Raw genomic sequence first — 23,889 nt, 5'->3', positions numbered from 1 at the left:
CTTTGAATTCCCATCCCTTCTGGTTTCTAATAAAACAATAGTGTTCCATCCCATACATATACCACAATTTGTTCAGCCATTCCCCAATTGATGGACATTCATTCAGTTTCCAATTCTTTGCCACCACAAACAGAGTTGCTATGAATATTTTTGTATTAAGTGATGTTTTTACCCTTTTTCACATTGTCTTCAGGGCATAGATCCAGTAGTGGTTTCGTTGGATCAAAGGGGCTACTCTTTAACCCCCTCCCCCAGTCCCCACCATGATATATAATAAAAATCTTCTCAACATTTGTGAATCTCCTACTAAAATAGATGTTAAGACATGTTGGCATGGAAAAACCTTGTGGTCCTGACACCAAGAAGCACCTATGTATTAGCTTATAATGAAACACATTCAGTAATAAAGGCATAAGCTTTGGGTGACTATAGAAGTGGTGATGAATTACTCCCCCCCCCCAAATCCTTCCCCATTAAGAAAATGGGGTCATTTATCCATAGAGTAGGATTTCAAATGAGGTGAGGGAGGAGGAGACAATTATTAGGGGAAAGTTTTGGATCCTGCAGCTCCTATCTGGTTAAAGGCACTGTGATAACTGGGAGAATGAGGGTAGACTGTGGTCCAGAAGGTCACCCACATGGCCCACAAGCTAATTGCCAAAGTTCATAGCAGAAGTTGAAAGCAGTTGTTTTTCCAACTGGGTAGTTTTGATTAAGCTTACTGACAAAAAACTTTGAAGAATTCATTCTTGTCTCCTACAGTCCCTTAATGTCCCTGGCTAAGGGTAAGCTGAGAGGTATCCAGGGCTAGTGAAACGATGCCTGACTGGTATCTGTAGGAGGATAGTTCAGCGAGAGGTTGCAGAAAATGATAACCAAAAGCATCATTATTCATTCTGGGAAAAAAAAGGGGGAAACTACTTTAAAATGCAAATGAGAATGGAAAAATGAAGGCCTCCAGTGTACAAACCCCCAGGGCAATGCTCTCTCCCATTACTTTCAAAGGCTTGAATCCTTCCTTCCCCTGAATCCTGTGGTGGCCACAAGCTTGGAGTCAGACTGTGGACATGGAGTTAGGCGACAGCAACAAAACACATAAGAAATTGGATTGATCTTTATTGGACAGTCAAATCTGGAGAGTGGAACCCACTGGCCTGATGTTCTTCCCAGATCTTTAGACTTAATTAAGAAGACATAATGAACTATATACAACTTCAATTCCTATTAGATTTTAAGGTTACATTATTTATAGACCTTTGTTTTCCCAATTCAGGATGAAAACGCACAGACATGGAGCCCCTGACCTCAGGCTGTTTTATTAATGGTGGGGTCTGGCTCTTGCTAAGGGGGTGCACGTTGTTGCAACAGTGACATCTAGCCGGTTGGGAAAGGTCAACCAGCTGAAGCAAGTTTGTGAATGAGGTGAGGAAAGGCATCAGTGTGAGGATGTTTCCATCCTTCCCAAAGGTGCCTGACCAGTCTTTGGGGCTTCTGGAACACAGCTGGGTGTTGGATCTCCTTGATGCCTTCTTTTGGGGGGGGTAACCCTCCTTATGCTGTCTCCTAAAATAATGCTTTTCATGTAGACAGACAGCGTTACAAGCTTTGCGTAGTAGAAAGAATTTTTGTGAAAAAAAGAGTGAAAGGGGAAGAAATCATAAGGGGTGGGGAAGCAGAGAATAAATGAGAATAAATGTTTGTTGAATTAATCAACCATTCTCTCCCTGCCCCTCTTCCTCCCTTCCCCCAGGTGACAGACAAAATATGACACTTGGTCTTAAATGTTTCATTGGAAAGTCATGGTAGTGTAACCTTTAAATTTATGTGGGGAGAAAAGACAATCTAAGAGTCCTTGGATTTCCTATTTGCTATGTTAAAGAAAAAAGAATTATTGAGAGAATTCAGCCTTTTCTAAAATTCTCCTGTTAGAAGAATATGTTTCATTGACTGAACACTGGAACATTCCACACTCAGACTATAAGTAGTGTTCTCAGGAACTCAAGGGCTGAGGAGAGAGGGGGAGGAAATGGGTGGCAGGAATTACTGGACAAGAGCAGGTTGCGTTGGACATGTGGTGACTTGCATTTCCATAATTTGGTGTGAGGTCAGTTTAGTTTAATATGGTTACTCTGTGTAGAAATGGGTTTCTCACTTCACTTATGAATCAGTGACTGAATTTCTGTAGGCAAGCCCCACATCTCTGTCTTTCAGAATTCTAACTAAAATAGAATTATTTAGAGAGACTTAGGAAAATACACATTGAAATCTTCCAGCATTCCTTCTTTTTTGAGAAGTAGACCTTTTCAGAGGGCTATATATTCTTGCTTTAATTTACCTCTTGTAGTGGCTAAGCTAGAGGGGGCCATTAAAGACCTTCTTAGACACTGGACAACATGGTGGAAGTGAAGATCTGCTGCAGAATTTGAGGGATCTCCTTGGTATCCATGGCAACGAAGGAGCGACCTGCTGGCAGAGTTTTCTGAAGTCTGTGGGTTTAGAATAGGAAAGAAAATTACCAATGCAAATTGGGTCTCCCCTTCTTCTGGCGGCCTCAGCAACCCAGAGTCTTCAGGGTTTCTTAAAAAAGGAAGTTTTTACTTTCTATTACCTGGCCAGTCACTGGCCAGTCATCCAGTTGTCAGCAGGGATAAAGGGCTTGGGAAAGCAGAGAGAGGAACCACTGAAGGGGGGAAGGTCCCAGCATAAGGGTCTTTTTTAGTAAGACAATGAGCCTCTTTCAAAGGATTTCCTTTCATTTATTATAGTCACTGTTTCTGTTGTTTGAAATCCCCTCCTTAGAGGACTCCATTAACTTGGCTGATCCAGTGGCAGTAAGGGGTCTGGGGTGTCATGGAGTTTATTCTCAGAATTTTTAACCGCCCTTGCAAAAAGCTGTAGACTCAAGGATCACTTTTTACATCCTGGTGTATAATGACTGAGAAGCAGTTTTCATTTTCTATCTGCTACTAAGTAGCTGAGCAAAGCAAAGAGAGCACTGGACTTGGATTCTGGCGTGCTAGATTCGAATCCCACTGTAAATATTTACTAGCTGTCTGAATATGACAAGTTCAGGTTCTTCACCCCTAAAACAAGAATGATCAGACTTGTATTCCTTCCATCTGGAGCTGCTGTGAGGAAGGACTTTATAAATGTGAGTTATTTTGGTTCCAGGTGACATTGATTTAGAAAGACGGACATTTCAATTCAGTTCAAAACATTTCCTGAGCAGAGAGGATATGAAAGTCATGGGACTGGGGAACCAGAGGTGAGGATGAAAGAAGACACAGTCATCTCACCTCAAGAAGTTTAATAATCTATCAGGATCTGAACCCAGGTCCTCTACCTTCAAATCCTGTGCTCCTTCTCTTCTACCTCTATTTGAGGAGGAAAGGGTTGTTTTAGGGGCTGCAGGGAATAGGAGACTTCCTCCTGGAAGAGGTGAGTCCCAAAGAGCTGGAATTCAATAGGAAGGGATGGGAGGGGGGAAGAAGGAACAGAGGGTGCGGAGGCTGGGACAGGTTGGGATAGAGGGGTTCCACTGCCTCTAGGACACTGCGGTAGTGCAGCGGAATGTGAAATGGCCCATCCAGTCCCTTTCATTACAATGAAATAGAAGAGTGAAAGAAGGTCAGCCTGAGGAGTCTGTATGTTCCTATGTAGGAACCATAATAGGGAACCCCAGGAGCCTTCTCTGTGATGGAGCTGCATGAAGAGACCCATGTTCTAGGAAGATGAGAAACTGGGAATAGGGAGACTAGGCTAGACTGGAGAACTAGACACAGAATTGAGGATAGAGGTGGAATTGAATGGGGAAGCCATCTCTTGTGGGTGAGCAGAATGGATGAGGGTCAAAAAATAGTTTGGGGAAACTCCTACATTTATGTAACAGGAAAATGGAAGACCAACCCATAAAAGAGAACAGGAAACAACAGTCCAAGAGGGGAGAGAACCAGGAGGAAGTGGTGTCTTTGGAGGAAACTCACCAAAGGAGGACATAATCAATAGGACCAGATACTGTGGAATGGTAAAGGGTGATGAGGATTCAGAAGAGGCATTAGCGAGAGAAGCCTAGTTGCATCAGGTTGAGAAGTGGGGAAATTAATAATAATAGTAGTAGTTTATATGGTGCTTTAATACTCACAAAGTGCTTATACATGTTATCTCATTTGATCTTCAGAACAACCCTTGAGAAGTAGGTACTGTTTTTATTCCCATTTTACAGATAAGGAAACCAACTGTGTATAAAGTATCTTGACCAGTCACACAACTAGTAACTCATTGTGGGAGGATTTGAATTTTCCACTGTACCAACAAGGGATGACAAGGAGATTCAGGCAATGAAAAGTATAAAAAGTGAGTAGAGAAGATGGAAGAAATAACAGTGTCAAGTGAAGTTTGTTTTTGTTTTTAGGATAGGAAAGATTTGAGGATATTTGTAGATATAAGGGAAGGACAAAATAGAGAGGAAGAGATTAAAAAAATGAGAGAAAGAAAGAAGGGCTGAGCAAGTCATTCAATTGGTAGTCATGAAGGCCTGCTCTGGGTTGGGCACTGAGGTACTGGAGATACAGAGACAAACATGGACAGTCCCTATTCTAAATACAGGGGAACTATCTTTGTCAAGGGAGCTAACATGAACTCACACATTATATATACACACACACACATATATATATACTTCTATATAGAAAGATATACATATATTTATAATATATCTGTAGGTAATATAGAGTTGCAAATACATAATATAAAAGTTATTTATATAGACAAATATATATTCATACATATTTCTACATAGAAGAATAAATACAAGGTAACATTTTTGGGAAGGCATTAGCAGCTATGGGGATCAGCAAATATTTCATATATAAGGGGGTGTATGAGTTGAACTTTGTTAGAAAATGGGGGGCTGAAAGACAGAAGTTGTGCACTGGAGGCAAGAAGGAGAGTTGAAACATTACATAGACATTTCCTTTGTTATGAACACCTACCTTACTGCTTGGTCACCTAAAGATCCAATGAATATGGCAAAAGCGTTTACTTGGGGGTTGGCTGTCAAGACCCTGGAGAAGCTCATTGGATGTATGCCATATCGATCCAGGTTAGCATCACTCAGGACAATGACAAAGAATTCATCAGCTTCCTCTTTGGCAATCTCCTTGATGGCATGTTCCGTTCCTTCTAAAGTATAGTCTCCACTCATGCAGAATTGGGCATGCGCGTGCATTGTCTGTGAGCAGAAGATATGGATCAAAAATCTTGGTGAAGAAGCACATTTAAAAAAAAAAAGGACATTTTCAATAGCAGTTGTTGAGGTAAATTGGCTATTAACATGGATACTAAGGATTGGACATACTTGCACTACTTCTGTGAAAGATCCTTGGGAAGTTACGTGATATAAAGCTAAATCTTTGAATTGTTTCCTCTTTGCTATGGGGATAGAGCAAAATCACCTCCTTTTCTGTTTTGATTTTTCTGGGCAACTACTCCAAGTATATCTGTTCTTTCTTCTGGTTAGAGACTATTCATAGAATTACAAATTTTGATGTGAAAGAGAGCTTAGGAGAAAATGTATTTTCCCTTTCCCTTCTCCCTTGTCTCTCCACCCTCCTCAAAAAAGACAAAAAAACAAAACAAAAATCCTCTTTATAACATCAATATTTTAAAGAACAGCACACACAGGCTACCAATGGGATCGAGGGTCTGAGATAAATCACAGAAATAGGGTTCTAAGTAGTAGAAGAGGGTCTATGATGACACTGGTTTTAGATTCTCTTTGGTGGAGGTCCAAGGTAGGGTGAAATATATTGCTGGGTTTTCCCTCAAGGTGGTGTATTAACATTGGAAAATCAATAAATTCCTGTGTTGATATTTCTTCTTCATGATGTAGATCTACAGAAGCCTTCAGTACATAGCATGTATCCTCAGAATATCTTTACCTTCAGAATCTGAAGTCTTTGATTATTGTCCTTGGGGATTTTATCCAATGGAACCAGGTTGACATAACCATCTCCAGAGTGTCCAGCAATGTCATACTGCATGCAAGAGAATGAAACTGTCAGAAATACACACACACACACACACACTCGATCCAACTATCACCACCAGCAGATCCCAAATGAGGTAGCAGTTCCACTTCTGGGGAACTGTATTTAATCTGTATTTAATCCTGGGTACTATCTTTCAGGAAGAACTCTGACAAAGTTGACCATATCCAGAGAAGAATACTAAGGTTAGAGAAAGATCTGAAAGCTATGCCTTAAGAAAAACTTTTGAAAAAAATGAGAATATATAGCATTGAGAGTGTGTATAAATATAAAAACAATCTTTGAAAATCTGAAGAGGTATCATTTAGAAGACAATTTTATAGAGAGCTAGGTTTTCTTCAAAATAAAGAATGTCTTAATATAATTCTTGGGAAGAGGAATGATTTGGTAATCAGATCCTTGCTTCTATGGGATTCAAACAGAAGGCTGATATATATTTTCCAAGGATGTTAGAGAGAGAATTAATATATTGGTTAGGAAACTGGATTAAGTGATAACTAAACTCTCATCTAAATCAATCATTCTATGACTAGTCCTGTGGAGCTAGCTAAGTGATGTCCTAAGAGACATACTATAGCTTCTGGTTGATTATTTCAACTCTAAGGATGATAAAGGACTTGAGAAGAAGATATGTGCATCTTCATGTAACTTTGGAATAGAAAAGTTTAAGAAACACAAATATCAGTCATCAAATATTTATTAACTACTTTCTGAAAAGCTACAACAAATAGATATGTAGGAAATGGTCTCTAGGTGACAAAATATTTATAGAAGTACTTTTTAAAGTTGAAAAAGATATACAATATGTATTCATTGATTGAGCAACGACTGAACAAATTCAGATATGTGAATAATCATAATTTGTAATGACCATAAAGAATTAGTAGTTATATGGGAAGACTTGTAAGTCAAACCAGAAGACCAAGATATTGTAAATGCTAAAACACCAATGAAAAAACACATCTTCCTCATCTCATCAGAATGAGGAAAACCTGTGCACCATTTCCTGCTCAGTTACTTATTAACTGGGGTGACTCTTCTTTTAGCTTTAGTTGTCTCATCTGCACCTCCCTCCCGGGTTGATGTGAGGATCACATGAGATAATATGTATAATAAGCTTTGAAAACCTCAAAGCTCTATATAAATGCTATCATTAGCATTCATGGTCAAAGCAGCACTGGTAGGGGATCACAGATTCAGGATGTGGCATATGCTCTCGGGTTCAGGGGCTGTCAGATGGTTTTATTTAATTGTTTTTCTTTGTTATGAGGAAGGACTCTATTGCAGAGAGGCTGATTCTAAAAGTTTTAGGATTAAAATTATTTTTTTAACATTGCTTCATGTCTCATTCCTAACACTTCTGATATCTGAAAGACAGCACTGGTCAGCAGAGGCATTATGGATCTGTACTACCAAGCTCCCATTCAACCAAGTTTGCTTTTTTTTTTTTTAAAGATTTTATTTATTTTGAGTTTTACAATGTTTCCCCTAATCTTACTTCCCTCCCTCACTGCCCACAGAAAGCAATTTGTTAGTCTTTAAATTGTTTCCATGGTATACACTGATCCAAACTGAGTGTGATGAGAGAGAAATTACATCCTTAAGGAAGAAACATAAAGTATAAGAGATTGCAAGATCAGACAATAAGATATCAGGTTTTTCCCCTAAATTTAAGGTAATAGTCCTTGGTCTTTGTTTCAAACTCCACAGTTCTTTATCTGGATACAGATGATAATCTCCATTTGCAGACAGCCCAAAATTGTACCTGGTTGTTGCACTGATGGAATGAGTGAGATCATCAAGTTTGATCATCACCCCCATGTTGCTGTTAGGGTGTACAGTGTTTTTCTGGTTCTGCTCATCTCACTCAGCATCAGTTCATGCAAATCCCTCCAGGCTTCTCTGAATTCCCATCCCTCCTGGTTTCTAATAGAATAGTGTTCCATGACATACATACATATACCACAGTTTGCTATGCCATTCCCCAATTGAAGGACATTTACTTAATTTCCAATTCTTTGCCACCATAAACAGGGCTGCTATGAATATTTTTGTACAAGTGATGTTTTTACCCTTTTTCATCATCTCTTCAGGGTATAGACCCAGTAGTGGTATTGCTGGATCAAAGGGTATGCATATTTTTGTTGCCCTTTGGGCATTAGTTCCAAATTTCTCTCCAGAAAGGTTGCATGAGTTCACAGCTCCACCAACAATGTGTTAGTGTCCCAGAATTTCCACAACCCTTCCAACAATGATCATCATCCTTTCTGGTCATATTGGCCAGTCTGAGAGGTGTGAGCTTCCTCAGAGAAGCTTGAATTTGCATTTCTCTAATAAGTAATGACTTAGAGCAATTTTTCATATGACTATGGATTGCTTTGATTTCCTTATCTGTAAATTGCCTTTGCATATCCGCTGACCATTTGTCAATTGGGGAATGGCTTTTTTTTTTAAATATGACTCAGTTCTCTGTATATTTTAGAAAGATTGTTTCCCAGTTTACTACATTTTTTTTTTAGGTTTTTGTAAGGCAAATGGGGTTAAGTGGCTTGCCCAAGGCCACACAGCTAGGTAATTATTAAGTGTCTGAGACCGGATTTGAACCCAGGTACTCCTGACTCCAAGGACGGTGCTTTATCCACTGCACCACCTAGCTGCCCCCCCCCCCCCCAGCCACATTTCTTTTGATCTTGGTTACAGTGGTTTTGTCTGTGCAAAAGCTTTTTTATTTAATGTAATCGAAATCATCTTGTTTGTTTTTAGTGATGTTCTCCATCTCTTCCTTAGTCATAAACTGCTTCCCTTTCCATAGATCTGGCAGATAAACTAGTCCTTAATCTTCTAATTTGCTTATAGTATTTTTTTTATGTCTAAATCCTGTATCTATTTGCATCTTATCTTGGTATAGGGTGTGAGGTTCAACCAAGTTTGTAACCTCCATGTGTGTCCTCTTTGCCCTTACAGATACCTATACATTTTATGTCCACAACATCTTTTGCATCTGACTGACTCCTCCAAAAGGCTTACATGGCCACCAACCCAGATTAGGTCTTCATTCCTTCTAGCTGCAGCTGCCTAATTGGTCCCACATTTCAAACCTCTCTCCCCACTCCAAATCTCCACAGAGTGGCCAAAGTAATTTTCTAAAGGGCAAGAATGACTAGAACTTACTTGATAATTGTGGGGGTTTCTTGTATCTCTAGGATCAAATATTAACCTCTGTGTTTGGTACATAAAACCTTTAACATCTGATCCAACCCACCTTTCCAGTCAACTGACATATTATTGCCCTTCAGCTCTTGTCTCTGGACCTCTGCATGAGCCACCCCCCCCCCCATTTCCTCCAACAGGGTTTAGCTTAGACCCCTCCTTCTGCATCATCTTTCCAGATACCTCCAGCTTTTCAGGCTCTTTCCCCACCATAGACTGTAATTCTTTTTCAAGAACAGGCATGCTGTCATCACTGGTTCCTAGTGAGATCCTTGGGGTCAGGGAATCATTTTGCTTTTGTCTTTGTTCCCCTAAAATGTTGTCTGACACTTAATAAGTACTTAACGAATACTTGTTGAGTGACTGACATAAAATTTTAGTGAAGTTCAAAACAGGTTGAATTAGGGGGGCAGGTAGGTGGTACAGTGGATAGGCCACCCTACCTGGAGTTTGGAATACCTGAATTCAAATCTGGCCTCAGACACTTAATAATTACCTAGCTGTGTGACCTTGGGCAAGTCACTTAACCCTATTGCCTTGCAAAAAAAGTTAAAAAAAGAGAGGTTCTATTGGTTGAACAACTACAATTTTTAAACACCGAAACAAACTTTGTAATATTTTCTAAAAATTATACCAAATCTTTCAGGATAAAATGGCCTTATGCTTGGATCTCTAAAAACTTCCAATCCTGTCTGAGAACCATTAAGCTTTTTAATTATAATTTTATTGTCAGAGAAATTGAATAGCAGATACCCTTAGATGGTAACTATTTAGATTGGCTGTAGATCCATCAATGCTAAGAAGTTACTGAATGTTTATTTCTCCATGATGCAACTTAGGTTTTTTTCCCTGACACCCCCCCCATTAAATTTACTGTAAATATGAAATTCAATTGATTTATACTATTTTCCTTGATGAAAAGAGCATTTAATTTTTTCTTTCTCAATAGAAAGATAGTTGTCCAGACAGAGGGAAATACTAGCCTTTCATGTTGCTTATATTTTCTATTTAATAAAATTTTTATTAGTTAAAGTTTTTGACACAAAACTGATTTATTTTAGATAACATGGAACATCAATATTAACATTAAAATTGCTTTGCAATTACATATTTAAATGAATTTAAATTCATAACATTCTCTTTTCAGTTATTGCTCAGGAATCTATCTTTGTTCCTTTATTTTCACTGACTTCTCTTATATCTAGTGTACACTCCATTCTTCTGATCTGATTTCTTATTTTCTATATTATTTCATAGAGATTTTTTACAATTTTCCTTATAATTCCCATTCTTGTCCTTTGAAATTGCATTACAGTATTCCACTACATTAAAGTGTCCTGATTTACTCAATCATTTCCCTGCTAGACATTAACTTGCTTTCACTTTTTTTTTTGCATATGAGGTTGCTATGGATATATTTAAGATAGTTATTTTTTGTTTTGTTTTTGAGATAATTCTCTAGGTATTTAACTGGGCTAAAGGGTATGGCTATTTTTGTAATTTTTATTGCACTTCATCAGAATGCTCATTAAAAAAAATTTTTGTGAGTTCATAATTCCACCAATGAGAGTAAACCTATTTCTCTATCTCCTGCTAGCAATGAGTTTCATTGTTTTAAATTATTTTTGCTAATTTGATAGATATGAGGTGGTACACCTCAATGTTGTTTAATTGGTATCTCTTTGTTTATTTAATAAGACTACATATGGAAGTTATTACAAAATATTCAGGAAATATAAATGTAATGGATAAGAGAGATATTGGCTGATATATTGAAGGGTCTTGGGAAAGCCATTGGGGAAGTGGTTAGTGGAGATTTAATGAGAAAGGGAATGACTGCTGGGTCCTCGAAAAGACTGAGGAAGCGCAGGCACTAAAGGTTGATGATTTTAAGCATTTTTGAGGCATGGAGGAGGGAAACAGAAATTGCTCGTTTTTTTTTTCAATAGCCCTCTTATATGCCACTCTTGCCTTTCCTAGATGCTCAAGTTGGTAATGCTTTCCTCATCCTTCCTACTTATATAGGGATACCTATTATATTATAGGTACATATTATCTCCTTCATTAGCATGTGAACAACTTGAGGGTAGAGATCATCTTGCTTTTATATTCTGTATCCCTAGTGCTTAAATAGAAGGCACTCACCTACTGTGGAGGAACATGCCAATAATTACTGCTACCATGGAGGCTGAGGTCTGTGGATCACATGAATTTGGGATTTGGGGCTAAAGCTGACTGGTGGAACACTAGGTCCAGCATCAATAGGGTAGGCCCCTGGGAGCAGGGGACCACCAGGCTGTCTACAGAGGGTTGAACAGTCCATGTCAGAGCTCCCCAGATAATCAGGAGGAGGATCACCCAGCTTGGGTGAGATGGGCAGACCATCGACAGTGAACAAACAAACAACAAAAAAAACCCCTTTTCATTCATTCATTTATTTTCTGGGGAGAAGAGAGAACGGAGTCAGAAGGCCTTGATAAGCCACTGGAATAGTTGAGGCAGGTGGTAACAAAGGAATAATAGAAATAATAATATTGGCATTTATGTAGTATTTTTTTTTAGATTTTTTTTTCAAGGCAATGGGGTTAAGTGGCTTGCCCAAGGCCACACAGCTAGGTAATTATTAAGTGTCTGAGGCCGGATTTGAACTCAGGTACTCCTGACTCCAAGGCCAGTGCTCTTATCCACTGCACCACCTAGCCGCCCCATTTATGTAGTATCTTAAGGTTTGCAAAATGCTTCACAAATATTTCATAGTTTGTAAGCTCCTCAAGGAGCAAGAACTGTCTTTTTTTTTTTCTTTTTTTTTTCGGTATTTCTCATGCATAACATAATGCTTACGAGGGGTACTTAATAAATGTTTACTGGCTGATTGATCCTCACTTCAACCCTGGTAGGTCTTAAATTTTTTATGTTGTTTTTCAGTTGTTCCATGTCCAACTCTTCATTAAAATATTTAAGGACTTCTTGGCAAAGATAGCAGAGTGGTTTGCCAGTTTCTTCTCAGCTCATTTTAAACTGAGGCAAATGGGATTAAATGATTTGCACAAGTCACCCAGCTAGTGAGTGTCTGAGGCCATATTGGAACTCAGGAAGATGGGTTTTCCTGCTTTCAGGCCCAGTCCTCCATCCACTGTATCACCTGGTTCTCTTTATTTTACAGAGAGGAAAGCTGAGGAAGACAGTTGTTAAGTGATTTGCTCGGGGTCCCTCAGCTAGCAAGACTGTGAAACTGAATTTTGACTTAGGTCCTGTCTCTATCCACTGTACGATAGTTGCTTTTCGGGTGATAGCAGTAGAAAAAACAAGGATAAGGAGGATTTGAGAGATTGCAAAAATTACCTTTAGCAAATATCCTTGAGGCCTTGTATTATTCAAAATCTGGTATTTAGCACTAATTAGATGACAACATTTCTTTAAGGTTCCTATGAAGATGAGTGCTGGAGATCTTGACAAATCTGATTCAAAAGTGGCCTTGGAGGGAACTGTCTGTAGTCTAGAGGGCACTGCTCCAAGATGGTGCCAGGCTGACTGTCTATATTGCAGGACTTGATGAAGTAATTTGCTAAATAGGAACATAACTCACTTGTGAAGAAACATGATCAGTTCCCTGAAATACAAGTGGTTTTCCTGCAGAGGGGAGTCAGTGGGCTATAAATGAACATGCCTTTTATACTTCCTTTTAGATGATGGTTAAACTTCTTATTATTCACATGACATCAGATGAAGTTATGCAAAGCTCTCTTCCTTTTCAAACTTCTTGGCTCCTAGGAGTCTGCCCACTGCCTCATTTCCCTCTCTGAGGAAGATTATCTGTATCTATCCAATGCCAGAACTGCTGGTCAATGGAGTCAAAAAAAGTCCTTTCTAAAATTCAGTCAAACAGTTAGTATGGATTTTATAGACAAAATAAATAATTGAATGCCTAGATCTTTCACTTTTTACAATAGTGTTTGGGTGTCACAGAAACCCTGCAATATCTATCTCTTCTATCATTTTCTCCTCTAGAAAATCCAAGTATTGAAGATAGGTGAGAAAAATTCCACTGCAAAAAGTAATTTTCTCCTTTTGATTTCAGTAATAATGATCTTTAGAGGGATCTTGTTTGACAAACTTTAAAATACAATATAAATACTACTGTTATTATTATTTTATTATTCATTTATTAGCAGTAGTAGCAGCAGCAGCAGCAGTGGCAGTAACTTTGGTGTACTGGCTAAATAACTTGGTCTTAAGACCTACCTTGGACACATATCATGGGTGTGCCTGGCAAGTCATTTAACCTGTCAGGGCTCTAGCCACATTCTGTTTGAATTGTAGGTTTGAAGAAAGTGCTGGCATGCATTGGTAGAAGACGTTTCCTCATCCAGAGGTACAAGGAACGTAATTTTGTCATGTCATGTCAGATCTTGATATCTATTCTGGTTCTTATAATTCAGGAGTCATATAATAATGCCTGAGCAGACCTACTCAATGGGTTCAAGAAGTTTTTATATTTTTCCTTATATAGGGAGATAACGTGATTGCCCAAAGTAAATAAAATGCCTGGGAGGAATTCAGAGCACATCCAAATGTGGAGTTTTCCCAATGGTATGTATATTATAATCTAATACTTAAAAAACCACAATATCACTAATAAATATCATTTGAATCCACTAAATATTTATAGACAAAAGAAAAATGTCCAGAATAATGTCTAGCCCTTCTTTCTTCCATTCATCCTATTGTGGCAGACAATTAAAAAGACAACAAACCAAAACTGTATATCTCATTATTAGCATTATAAAGATCAGAGTAGGTAGGTCTTGCACAGTTGATTATCATCACAATACTGCTGTCACTGTATAGGATGGTCTTCTGGTTCTGCTCACTATACTTTGCATTAGTTTATATAACTCTGAGGTTTTATTGAAACCATTCTGCTCAACTTTTCATAGCACAATGTATTCCATTACAATCATATACCATGACTTGTTCAGCCATTTTTCCCACTGATGGGCATCTCCTCAATTTCTAATCCTTTTATATTTCTGTATACATACACACGTATGTGTGTGTGTGTGTGTATACATACACATACTCTCACATATATTCATAGATATATGTATATATTTATATATGTAGGTCCTTTCCCTTTTTTTTTCTCTCTGAGAGAGAAGAGAGCTATAGTGGTATTGCTGGGTCAAAAGGTATAAACAAAGCTTTTTGTTTTTTTTCAGTATAGCTCCAAATTGTTCTCCAGAATGGTTGTACCATTCCACCAACAGTACATCATTAGTGTTCCTATTTTTCCACATTCCCTTTAGCATTTGTCATTTTCCTCTTCTGTTATGTTAGCCAATATGATAGGTGTGAACTGGTATGTCAGAGTTGTTCCAAGCTGTATTTCTTTGATAGAGATTTAGAGCATTTTGTCATAGAAGTATTAATAGCTTTGTTTTTTTTTCTCTCCTGAAAACTGCCTATTCATATCTTTTGACCATTTATCAATTGGGAAATGGCTCTTATTTTTAAAAAATTTGCTTAGTTCTCTACATATTTGAGAAATGAGACCTTTATCACAGAAACCTATGGTACATTTCCCCAGTTTCTTGTTTTCATCCTAATTTTGGCTCCATTTGTTTTGTTTGTACAAAAACTTTTCATTTAGTGTAATCAAAATTATCCTTTTCAACTTCTGTAATGTTTTTTGGTCATGAACTCTTTCTTTTTCCATAGATTTGATAGATATTTTTTTCCATGCTCTCCTAAATCTGTTATATTTAAATCATGTACCCATTTGAGCCTATCCGGGTATACGGTGTGAGATGTTGGTCTATGTCTAGTTTCTGCCAGACTGTTTTCCAGTTTTTCTAGCAGTTTGTTGGAGTGATTTCTTGTCCCAATAACTTGAGGATATTTTTTTTGATGCTTAGAAATAGATAAAATGAATGACACATTTTCCTTACACTAATGAATGAGTTTTCTGCTTAGACTAAATCATGAAAAAACTTTTTTTCCATTGCTGCATGCAGTCTATATCAACGATGCATTATCATTCAATTCTTTACCTGAATTTTGGATGAAATGTGTTAACAAATTCTTTTATGAACTCTTTGCAAATTCAGTTACCTTGAACTTCTCTTCATAGTTCTCAAAAGCTTCCATGACCATGCAGACAGCTTCCATGGAGCGCTCTAGTCGACCATCCACCCCATTAAAACGATACATGCTGCCTGATACGTCCACCAAGAGTCGAAGACGTTTGGGTTTCTGTTGTGGACTCCCAAGCTGAGGGAAAAAAACAAACCCAGTAATGCTTAAGTAGGAGATCCTTATAAACTAAGAATTACTTATTGTTCATCATGTGAGAAATCTAGGATAAGTAAATTACTCTGAGAGTGAATATTGCTCCCTCACATAAGCTGTTAATATTAGCTCTCAAAGCACAAGATCTTTACTGTGAGGGCCAGCAGGCTAACAACTTTAGCTGGGGCTCAGATTTTACTGAGTAGCAGGTAGAAAGGTTTCTGCAGATTTTGCTTCAGTACATGGAATCTTAGAAATCTGCTTGTGGCAGTACCCTTTTGGGAATGTAAAATTAGTTAATAATTTGCAGTTAATACTTACCCCCAAATAGTAACAAAATCTGTAAGAAAATTCACATCATTCTTAATACTATAATGTCATCAATTTTGGCTATAGGTAAAAAAATACCTCAGGGAAAAAATCCACATCTGTTTTAACAATCACTGGTACAAAGAATTTCTTTCCATCCTTTCCTACCCCAACATCATTTTCCCCATGTGCCATGGGATGTGTCTGAATTCCTGAACAAAGTTGTTTGAAGAGATAGTCTGGCAAAAGGTTTAAGAAAAAAATATTTGAGTGTTTCTTTTCTCTTTAGTCTTATTACCTATCTCCACCAATTGGTAAACTGCTTATTTTCTCTTTCCTTATAAAATTAAAAATAATCAAGTAACAAATCTTGTCAATTGAAATGTAAAATGTCTAGATTAAACTGAATTCTGTAATTTTGCCAGTCAATATTCAAGGTGTAAAGGAATGACTATTATATCTTTCCTTTAATGCATCAATTCCAAATTAATTTGGCAATGCGTATTTGCAGGAAATTTAGCAAATGTAGGGAAATGTTCTTCTTCTTTTTTTTTTTTTTACTTTCATGGTCTATGATCTCATGACCAAAGAACTTCAAATATGATGGACACTAGGCAGGGGCAGTTTGGTTCAATGGTTAATGTTTTTCATGAATATGGGTGTAACATCTAAATTAAGTTCAGTGGCCACATACACTGCTATGATCAACCACTAATGATTTCAAACATTCTTTTAAGGATATTTGATTACTATGGTCTGAGTCAGTTAAGAGAAATGGCTGTTCAGAGATGTAATTGTTGTCATGCCAATAAAATAGAAACAAGAGATCCCCAAATAACCAAGATACTTTCTCTGAGTCAACATTTTAACATGGCAAATGACTATGCAGCAATTTTAATTACTCATGAAGATAGGAAATCACCAATTTCTTTTAGTAGCTCAATGTTTCACCCTCACTGCCAATTTTTGGCTTGATTTACTTATATATCATCATAGAATAACAAATTTAGAGATAGAAGGGACCTCAGAGTCCACTGAACTCAACCTTGTCATTTTTTAATGATGGGGAAACTGATGTAGACAGAGTTTAAGGGACTTTCCCAAGTTCAAATAGCTAATAAGTATCTCAGGCAGGATTTGAATCTAGATTTTCCTAATTCCAAGTCCAAAGACCCAACTATTTAATTCATCAAATAATTTGTATATACTGATCACATTTCAATTGGGGAAAAGACCTTCTTTTATTATAAGTCATATTTTCCATAAAAACTTAAAAAACAATCAGCAGGAGGATGCTAAAAATGTTCTGTGTTTTCACACTGAAAATGTTGTGTGATACTGCCTGTTGGGGACAATATTGCTGTTTTCAATGATATTTTCTTTCCAATTCCTTTTTTTTTACTACTGTATTTAAATTTCATAACTGTTTTTTTTGATGACACTAGCAAAGTAAAAATAGGTGACACCAATGAAAGTTAAAAATACACAAGACCTGATCAGTCATCAGGCTCATTTTCTGAGGTCAGTAAACCCTGAATACTTACTTCTGGTTGCATTTCTCCCCGACGTTTGTAGATGGCTTTTTCTCCAGTCAATCCATCGATTATTTTGGTATCATCTAACTCCCCACTAGGTTGGTGTCTCAGCCATTGTCGCTCTTTACCCTTGGCCTAAAATGACAAAATATATATGCTGAATGAGTCCCATTTAATTGTGCAGGTAAACAATTATGCAGGGAAAGAAAAGGACTCATGGGTTTTTTCAGTAACTGATAGTCACTAAGGCTTAACTCACTGAAACCTGAACACTGTCATAAAAAGACTGACCTCTTCCACAGTGAGATTTATCCTACTGACAAAGAATAAGTTCTTTCTGATGATTTTGTCAGTTTTAATGTTTTTCACATATGGTAGTTTAATGATGAAATGTTAACATTTAAAGTTCATACAAACTAGAAAATAACATGCAAATGAAACCCTGGAGAAATGTACTGTATGAAGAGATGTAACAGAGAAGCATTTGTTCTGGTTCTTCTGTCACATTGCTCTTGGAAAATTTATTACGTAAAAAGGCAAGAACTCATTAAAATTATCTATGAGTAACTACAGTTAAAAGTTCTTTCATTAGAAAGTAATTCAAACTTGGAAGTTTTCCATGACTCACCCTGAACATTATTAACAGCTGAAAACAGTGGTATGTATATTTTTTGTGAATTGAGTTCATGGTTTTTCTATGATAATTACTGATACATGAATTATCTTTCAGAAGATATTTTCACCATTTTCCAATAATTGCATTAGGATGTTTAAATTATTTGCAATATGAACTTAGTCATTTCCAATGAAAAACAGAATAAAATGATAGTTCAATAACAATGAATATAATAACTAAATTAAATATAAAAACTATAACATACATAAATGGGGTGGTCAAAAGTCCTATTGTAGCTTTAAGCTAGCAAAGCTTCTGTAATAAGATTTTTGAGTTCAGGGTTTCCTGTTCATTTCTCTTGCATCTCCCAGAATGATCCTAGAGCATAGTAAAAACCTAGGCTAGCATCAGGATACTTTGAGTATCCTCAAGGCACTAAAGTTGGACTGGTATTTGATGATGAACACTAGCCCAATGGTTAGCCCATGATAGGCAAGAATGAGTACATTGGTTGAAGGTTGATATTCCAGTCGCCTCTTAGGTGACCCAAGGTTCCCACTGACTTTACATGCTCACAAGTAACAATATATACAGTATGGTTTATGGAGAAATTACTTAGATGAACTAATCAATCAATAAGTTTAGCATTTACTCAGGGCTTTCTATGTGTGATACACTGTGCTGAGTGCTGTGGCTACAATGAAAAGGCAAAGCCAGTCCCTATTACCAAGGAGCTTACATTCTAATGAGGGAGACAATGTATTTAAATTAGAATTTATAAGATTAATACAGAGTTGATGGAAGGTAATCTTGGAGGGGATGGAATTAGTAGCTGGGGGATCAGAAAAATCTCCTGGAGGAAGTTGTCCTTGATTTGAGTCTTAAAGGAAACCAGGATTTCACTCTAAGAGTCAGAGACTGAGAGGGAAAAGTCAGGCATTCTAAATCTACTACAAAGTCATAGAAAAGATATGAAGTATTATGTTCAAGGATCAGGAAAAAAGGCCAAGAAGGTCCTACAGTGCAGGGAGAACAAGAAAATGGAAAAAAGATGGGAAAGATAGGAAGGCATTAGAATTCAGAAAGAAAAGGATGCTGAAAGACTTGTTCTATCCTCGCATTCATCCTGACTCTGTTTAGCTCTCCTCATAGAGACAATTACTGCACATGAATCCTAAAGCACAGGGAACAATAACAGGATACTAGCTGGTTACACCTGGACCTTGGGAAGGTGGTCATTTTCAGCTCAATTCAAAAAGCATTTAATTAAATGCCATTAAATTAAACAACTATTTAGTTCTGGGGCTACACAAAGGAAAAAATAAAGGTCCCTCTCCTCAAAGACCTTGGTGGGTAGGATAACACCTACATAGATAAGCCTATACAAAGAAGACTCAAAATAAATAGAAGTAATTTTGGAGAGCATTAACAACTGAGGGGTAGGGGGATGAGGAGGAACCTCATGTAGAAGGTGGTACTTATATTATGTTTTGAAAGGAACTAGGAATTCCAAGAAGTAGAGGGTGTGTGTGTGTGTGTGTGTGTGTGTGTGTGTGTGTGGTGATGGAGGTGGGAGATGGATTGTTATGTGCAATAAGTAGGCCATTTTGACTGAAACATAGCTTGTGTGAGGAGGAACAATGTGACATCAATCTGGAAAAACAGGCTAGAAGAAAATTACAAAAAAGCTTTATAGCCAAACAAAGGAGATTATATTTCATTCTAGAGACAAGAAGTTGCCATTAAAGGTTTATGAGCAGGAGTTATATATGGTGGAAATTGTTCATTAAGAATTATCAATCTGGTAGCAGACAATAATACTCTGAAGGTAGAAGGAGAATAAGAATTAAGAATCTGCTGGATGAGAGTGAGATAGAAGGATGGAAAAGATGACTTAAAGATGACTTAAAAAAGAACAAAAAAAAATTAAAGTTATAGTAACTGGTCTCAATCAATTGCCTGGCAAGCAGAGGGAGAAAATAAGAAAGCAGTGTCAGATATTATATTCTTGGATTCAAAGATCACTGCAGATGGTAGCTGCAAACATGGAATTAAAAGACCCTGGTTCCTTGGAAGGAAAACTATGATAAACCTGAACAACACACCTGAAAAGAAGAGCCATCATTTTGCTGACAAAAGTCCATATAGTCAAAGCTATGGTTTTCCAGCAGTAATGTCTGGCTGTGAGAGCTGGACTATAAGGAAAGACAGGTACCACAGAATCAACTCTTTCAAATTTTGGTGTTGGAAAAGACTTTTGAGAAACTCTTGGGTAACAAGGAGATCAAATCAGTCAATGCTTAAAGAAATTAATTCAGACTATTCATTGGAAGGTCAAATCCTGAAGTTTAATACGTTGACCACATAATGAGAAGACAGAACACTCTGGAAAAGACCCTGATGTTGTGAAAGACTGAAGGCAAAAGAAGGGGATGAGATAGATAGATAGTGTCATGGAAGCAATGAACATGAGCACGGACAGACTTTCAGAGGTACTGAAGGATAGAAGAAGGACCTGGTGTGCTATGGTCCATGGTGTCATGAAGAATCAAACACCACCCAACAACTGACAAGAAGCTGAATGAAGGATGAATGGCAAGGGGAAATATTTGTGGTAGGGAGACCAATATAAGGTAGAAATGTCCAGCTGGCAGCTAGTTATGAAGGGCAAGAGTTCCAAAGAGACATGACAACTGGATAAAGAGATTTGAGAGTCATTTGCACAGTCAGAATATTTTTTTCTGTCATTTACAAGTCAATAGATTTATGTGACTTGCCCAAGGTCACACAGCTAGGCAATTATTAAGTATCTGAGGCTGGATTTGAACTCAGGTTCTCTTGACTCCAGGGCTGGTGCTCTGTCCACTGCACCACCTAGCTGCCCTGAGAATGTTTTAATTAACAACCCATAGAAACCGATTCAATCTCTAAGAGAGTATGCAGAAAGAGAAAGGTGTTGGAACATAAATGATGATCCAGTGAACACTGAGAAGGATAAGGGTAAAAGAAGCATCAGGAAAGCTCAGGGTTATGAAAACACAACAAGGAAGGAGAAATGATCATCAGTGTCAAAAGACAAAGAGAGCCCCAGAAGGATGAGGGCTGAGAAAAGGTCACTAATATTGGTAACTCTAAATTCTGTTGTTAAGCTATTTCAGGGTAATTGGGATTATACCCTCAAACAGATTCCAACCATTCTGAGAGGTTGGAAAATGAATAAATGAAAAAAAAAATTTATTAAGACATGTTTTAGGCACTGTGCTAACAAATTCCAGGTACTGAAGCATTTTGCTTTGGAATATTTTATTTTAAAAATCTATTTATTAGGGGCAGCTAGGTGGCGTAGTGGATAAAGCACCGGCCGTGGAGTCAGGAGTACCTGGGTTCAAATCCGGTCTCAGACACTTAATAATTACCTAGCTGTGTGGCCTTGGGCAAGCCACTTAACCACATTTGCCTATAAAACCTAAAAATAAAATCTATTTATTTATTTTTCCAATTATATGTAAAGATAATTTTCTACATTTATTTTTGAAATGTTTTCTCCCTCCCACACCTCCCTCTCCCTACCTTAGGATAGCAAGCAATCTGATATAAATTACACATATACAATTGTGTTATACATATTTCCACATTAGTTGTGCTGTGAAAGAAGAATCAAAACAAAGGAAAAAAACCAGAAGGAAAAAGCAAAAGACAAATTAAAAAAAAGTGAAGGCAGTATACTTTGATCTGCATTCATATTCCATATCTTTTTCTTGATGTGAATAGCATTTTCCATCACAAGTCCTTTAGAATTGTCTTTGATTGTTGTACAGCTGGGAAGAGCTAAGTCTGTTGGAGTTGATCATCACCCAGTGCTGTTGTTGATGTATATAATGTTCTTCTTTTTCTGCTCATTTCACTTAGCACCAATTCATGTAAGTCTTTCTGGGCTTTTCTGAAATCTGCCTTCTCATTAGTCCTTTTTTTTTTTTTTTTTGCATCAATGGGGCTAAGTGACTTGCCCAGGGTCAGATAGTTAACAAGTATCAAGTGTCTGATACCACATTTGAACTCAGATTCTCCTTACTCCAAGGCTGGTACTCTATCTGCTGTGCCCTTGTTTTCATCATTTCTTACAGAACAATAATATTCCATCTAGTTATATACCACAATTTGTTCAGGCATTCCCCAATCAATGGGCATCTCTTCAATTTCTAATTCTTTACCACCAAAAAAAGCAACTATGAATATTCCTATACATGTAGGTTTTTCCCCCCTTTTTAAAGATCTCTTTGGGATTCAGATCTAGTAGTGGGATTGCTGTTTCACAGTGGGGTATGCACAGTTTTATTGAACTTTGGGCATAGTTTTTAAAATATTTTAGATCCTTTATTTCAAGTGCAAATGATCCATTCATTTCAACAAATGATGGTAAATGGCTCCAGTGAAAAGGAAACTGCCCATATTTAATGTAGTGGAAAAGTCTGAAAGTTTATTCCTATAGGAAGAAACTATACAGTAATAACACAGTGAACTGGAAGTCAAGAAGGAAGGAAGGAAAACAAAAATTTATTAAGTGCCTACTCTGTTGGCCACTGTGCTAAGTAAGCATTTTACAAATAGTCTCATTTGAATCTCACAACAACTCCGGGTGAAAATAGTACCATCATCTCTATTTTATATTTGAGGAAACTGGAACAGACAGGTTAGGTGCCTTTCCTAGGGTCACATAGCTTAGAAGTATCTGAGGCCTGATCTGAACTCAGATCTTCCTGATTATGGGTCCAATTCTCTATCTACTATACCACCCAGAAGCCTCAAGAAGACCTAGGCTTAAATCTTACCTTAGCCCTCTACCAACTCTAAGGAAAATATTCAAGTTCTTGGAGCCATAGTTTGTTCATAAAATGAGGATAATAATAATAGTCCTTACCTCATGTGGTGGTTGCAATGATCAAATGAGATAAAATATTTTAAACTTTAAAACATTATATAAATGTAAAATATTAAACCAAATAAAATTGTAGTGAGTAACTGCCCTGGTCCTATGCCAATGGTGGTTCAGTTGGCCAAAGACCCTGTTTTCAGAGAGTGGCAATAAAGATTGGCCAGGATGAAGGCAACATGGTGCCACAATACACTACAATATTTCTAAAGTCAGAAGACCTTGGTTCAATTCCTACTTTAGGTATTTATTATGTGTGTGTGATCTTGGGCAAACTATTTGTCCCCTTGGGCCTGAATTCCCCATTTGAGAAATAAGGGGGCTTGATTCAGTGCCTCTGAAGTCCCTCTCAGCTCTACATTGCGAACCTCATGATAGTGAGACCCATTCTTACATGGGGCTTACACAATCAGTCTCACTAGAGTACAGTCACACTGTGTATGAGGCCCATGCCAATGGGGATAATTGCTATGTCTGAGGAATGCTATAGTCTGGCAAGGTTAAGAGCAACTGAGGAGTCAGAGGTGATCCCAAGGCATCAAATGAGAGTCCAGGACAGTAGCTCAGAAGACTATGTACTTTAATCCACTTTCAACTTTTGTGAGCTTGTTAATGCCGACTACTTAAGTCTTCACTGGGTTGCCCTTTTATTGGGTGGCCTTTCTAGATCACATGCTATACCAAAGTTTATATTTATGCAATGGTTCATATCTTTTTAAAAATATATACAAAGCTGGGGGCAGCTAGGTGGTGCAGTGGATAGAGCACCGGCCTTGGAGTCAGGAGTACCTGGGTTCAAATCCGACCTCAGACACTTAATAATTACCTAGCTGTGTGGCCTTGGGCAAGCCACTTAACCCCATTACCTTGAAAAATCTAAAAAAAAAATATATATATATATATATATATATATATATATATATGCAAAGTACATTCCTTTTCTCACTCCCCTCA

At 37.5% G+C, this 23,889-nt stretch overlaps 1 protein-coding gene across 1 annotated transcript in view; it reads right to left on the bottom strand.

Moving 5' to 3' along the window:
- Positions 1-1,099: 1,099 nt before the first annotated feature.
- VWA8 (von Willebrand factor A domain containing 8) overlaps positions 1,100-23,889 on the bottom strand; it is a 469,402-nt gene continuing 446,612 nt past the window's right edge. The window contains exons 41-45 of the mRNA XM_074191741.1: positions 17,399-17,524; positions 15,369-15,527; positions 5,940-6,035; positions 4,992-5,230; positions 1,100-2,486 (exon numbers count right to left, since the gene is read on the bottom strand). Of these exons, the coding sequence (XP_074047842.1) occupies positions 2,378-2,486; positions 4,992-5,230; positions 5,940-6,035; positions 15,369-15,527; positions 17,399-17,524 (729 nt within the window). The 3' untranslated portion in view covers positions 1,100-2,377. The remainder of the gene's footprint in view (positions 2,487-4,991; positions 5,231-5,939; positions 6,036-15,368; positions 15,528-17,398; positions 17,525-23,889) is intronic.

This window comes from Macrotis lagotis, chromosome 6 (assembly GCF_037893015.1).
Source record: "Macrotis lagotis isolate mMagLag1 chromosome 6, bilby.v1.9.chrom.fasta, whole genome shotgun sequence".
In the NCBI taxonomy this organism is placed as follows: domain Eukaryota; kingdom Metazoa; phylum Chordata; class Mammalia; order Peramelemorphia; family Peramelidae; genus Macrotis; species Macrotis lagotis.
Note: the sequence above shows the minus strand (reverse complement) of the source record. Positions and strands in the feature narration are given on the sequence as shown.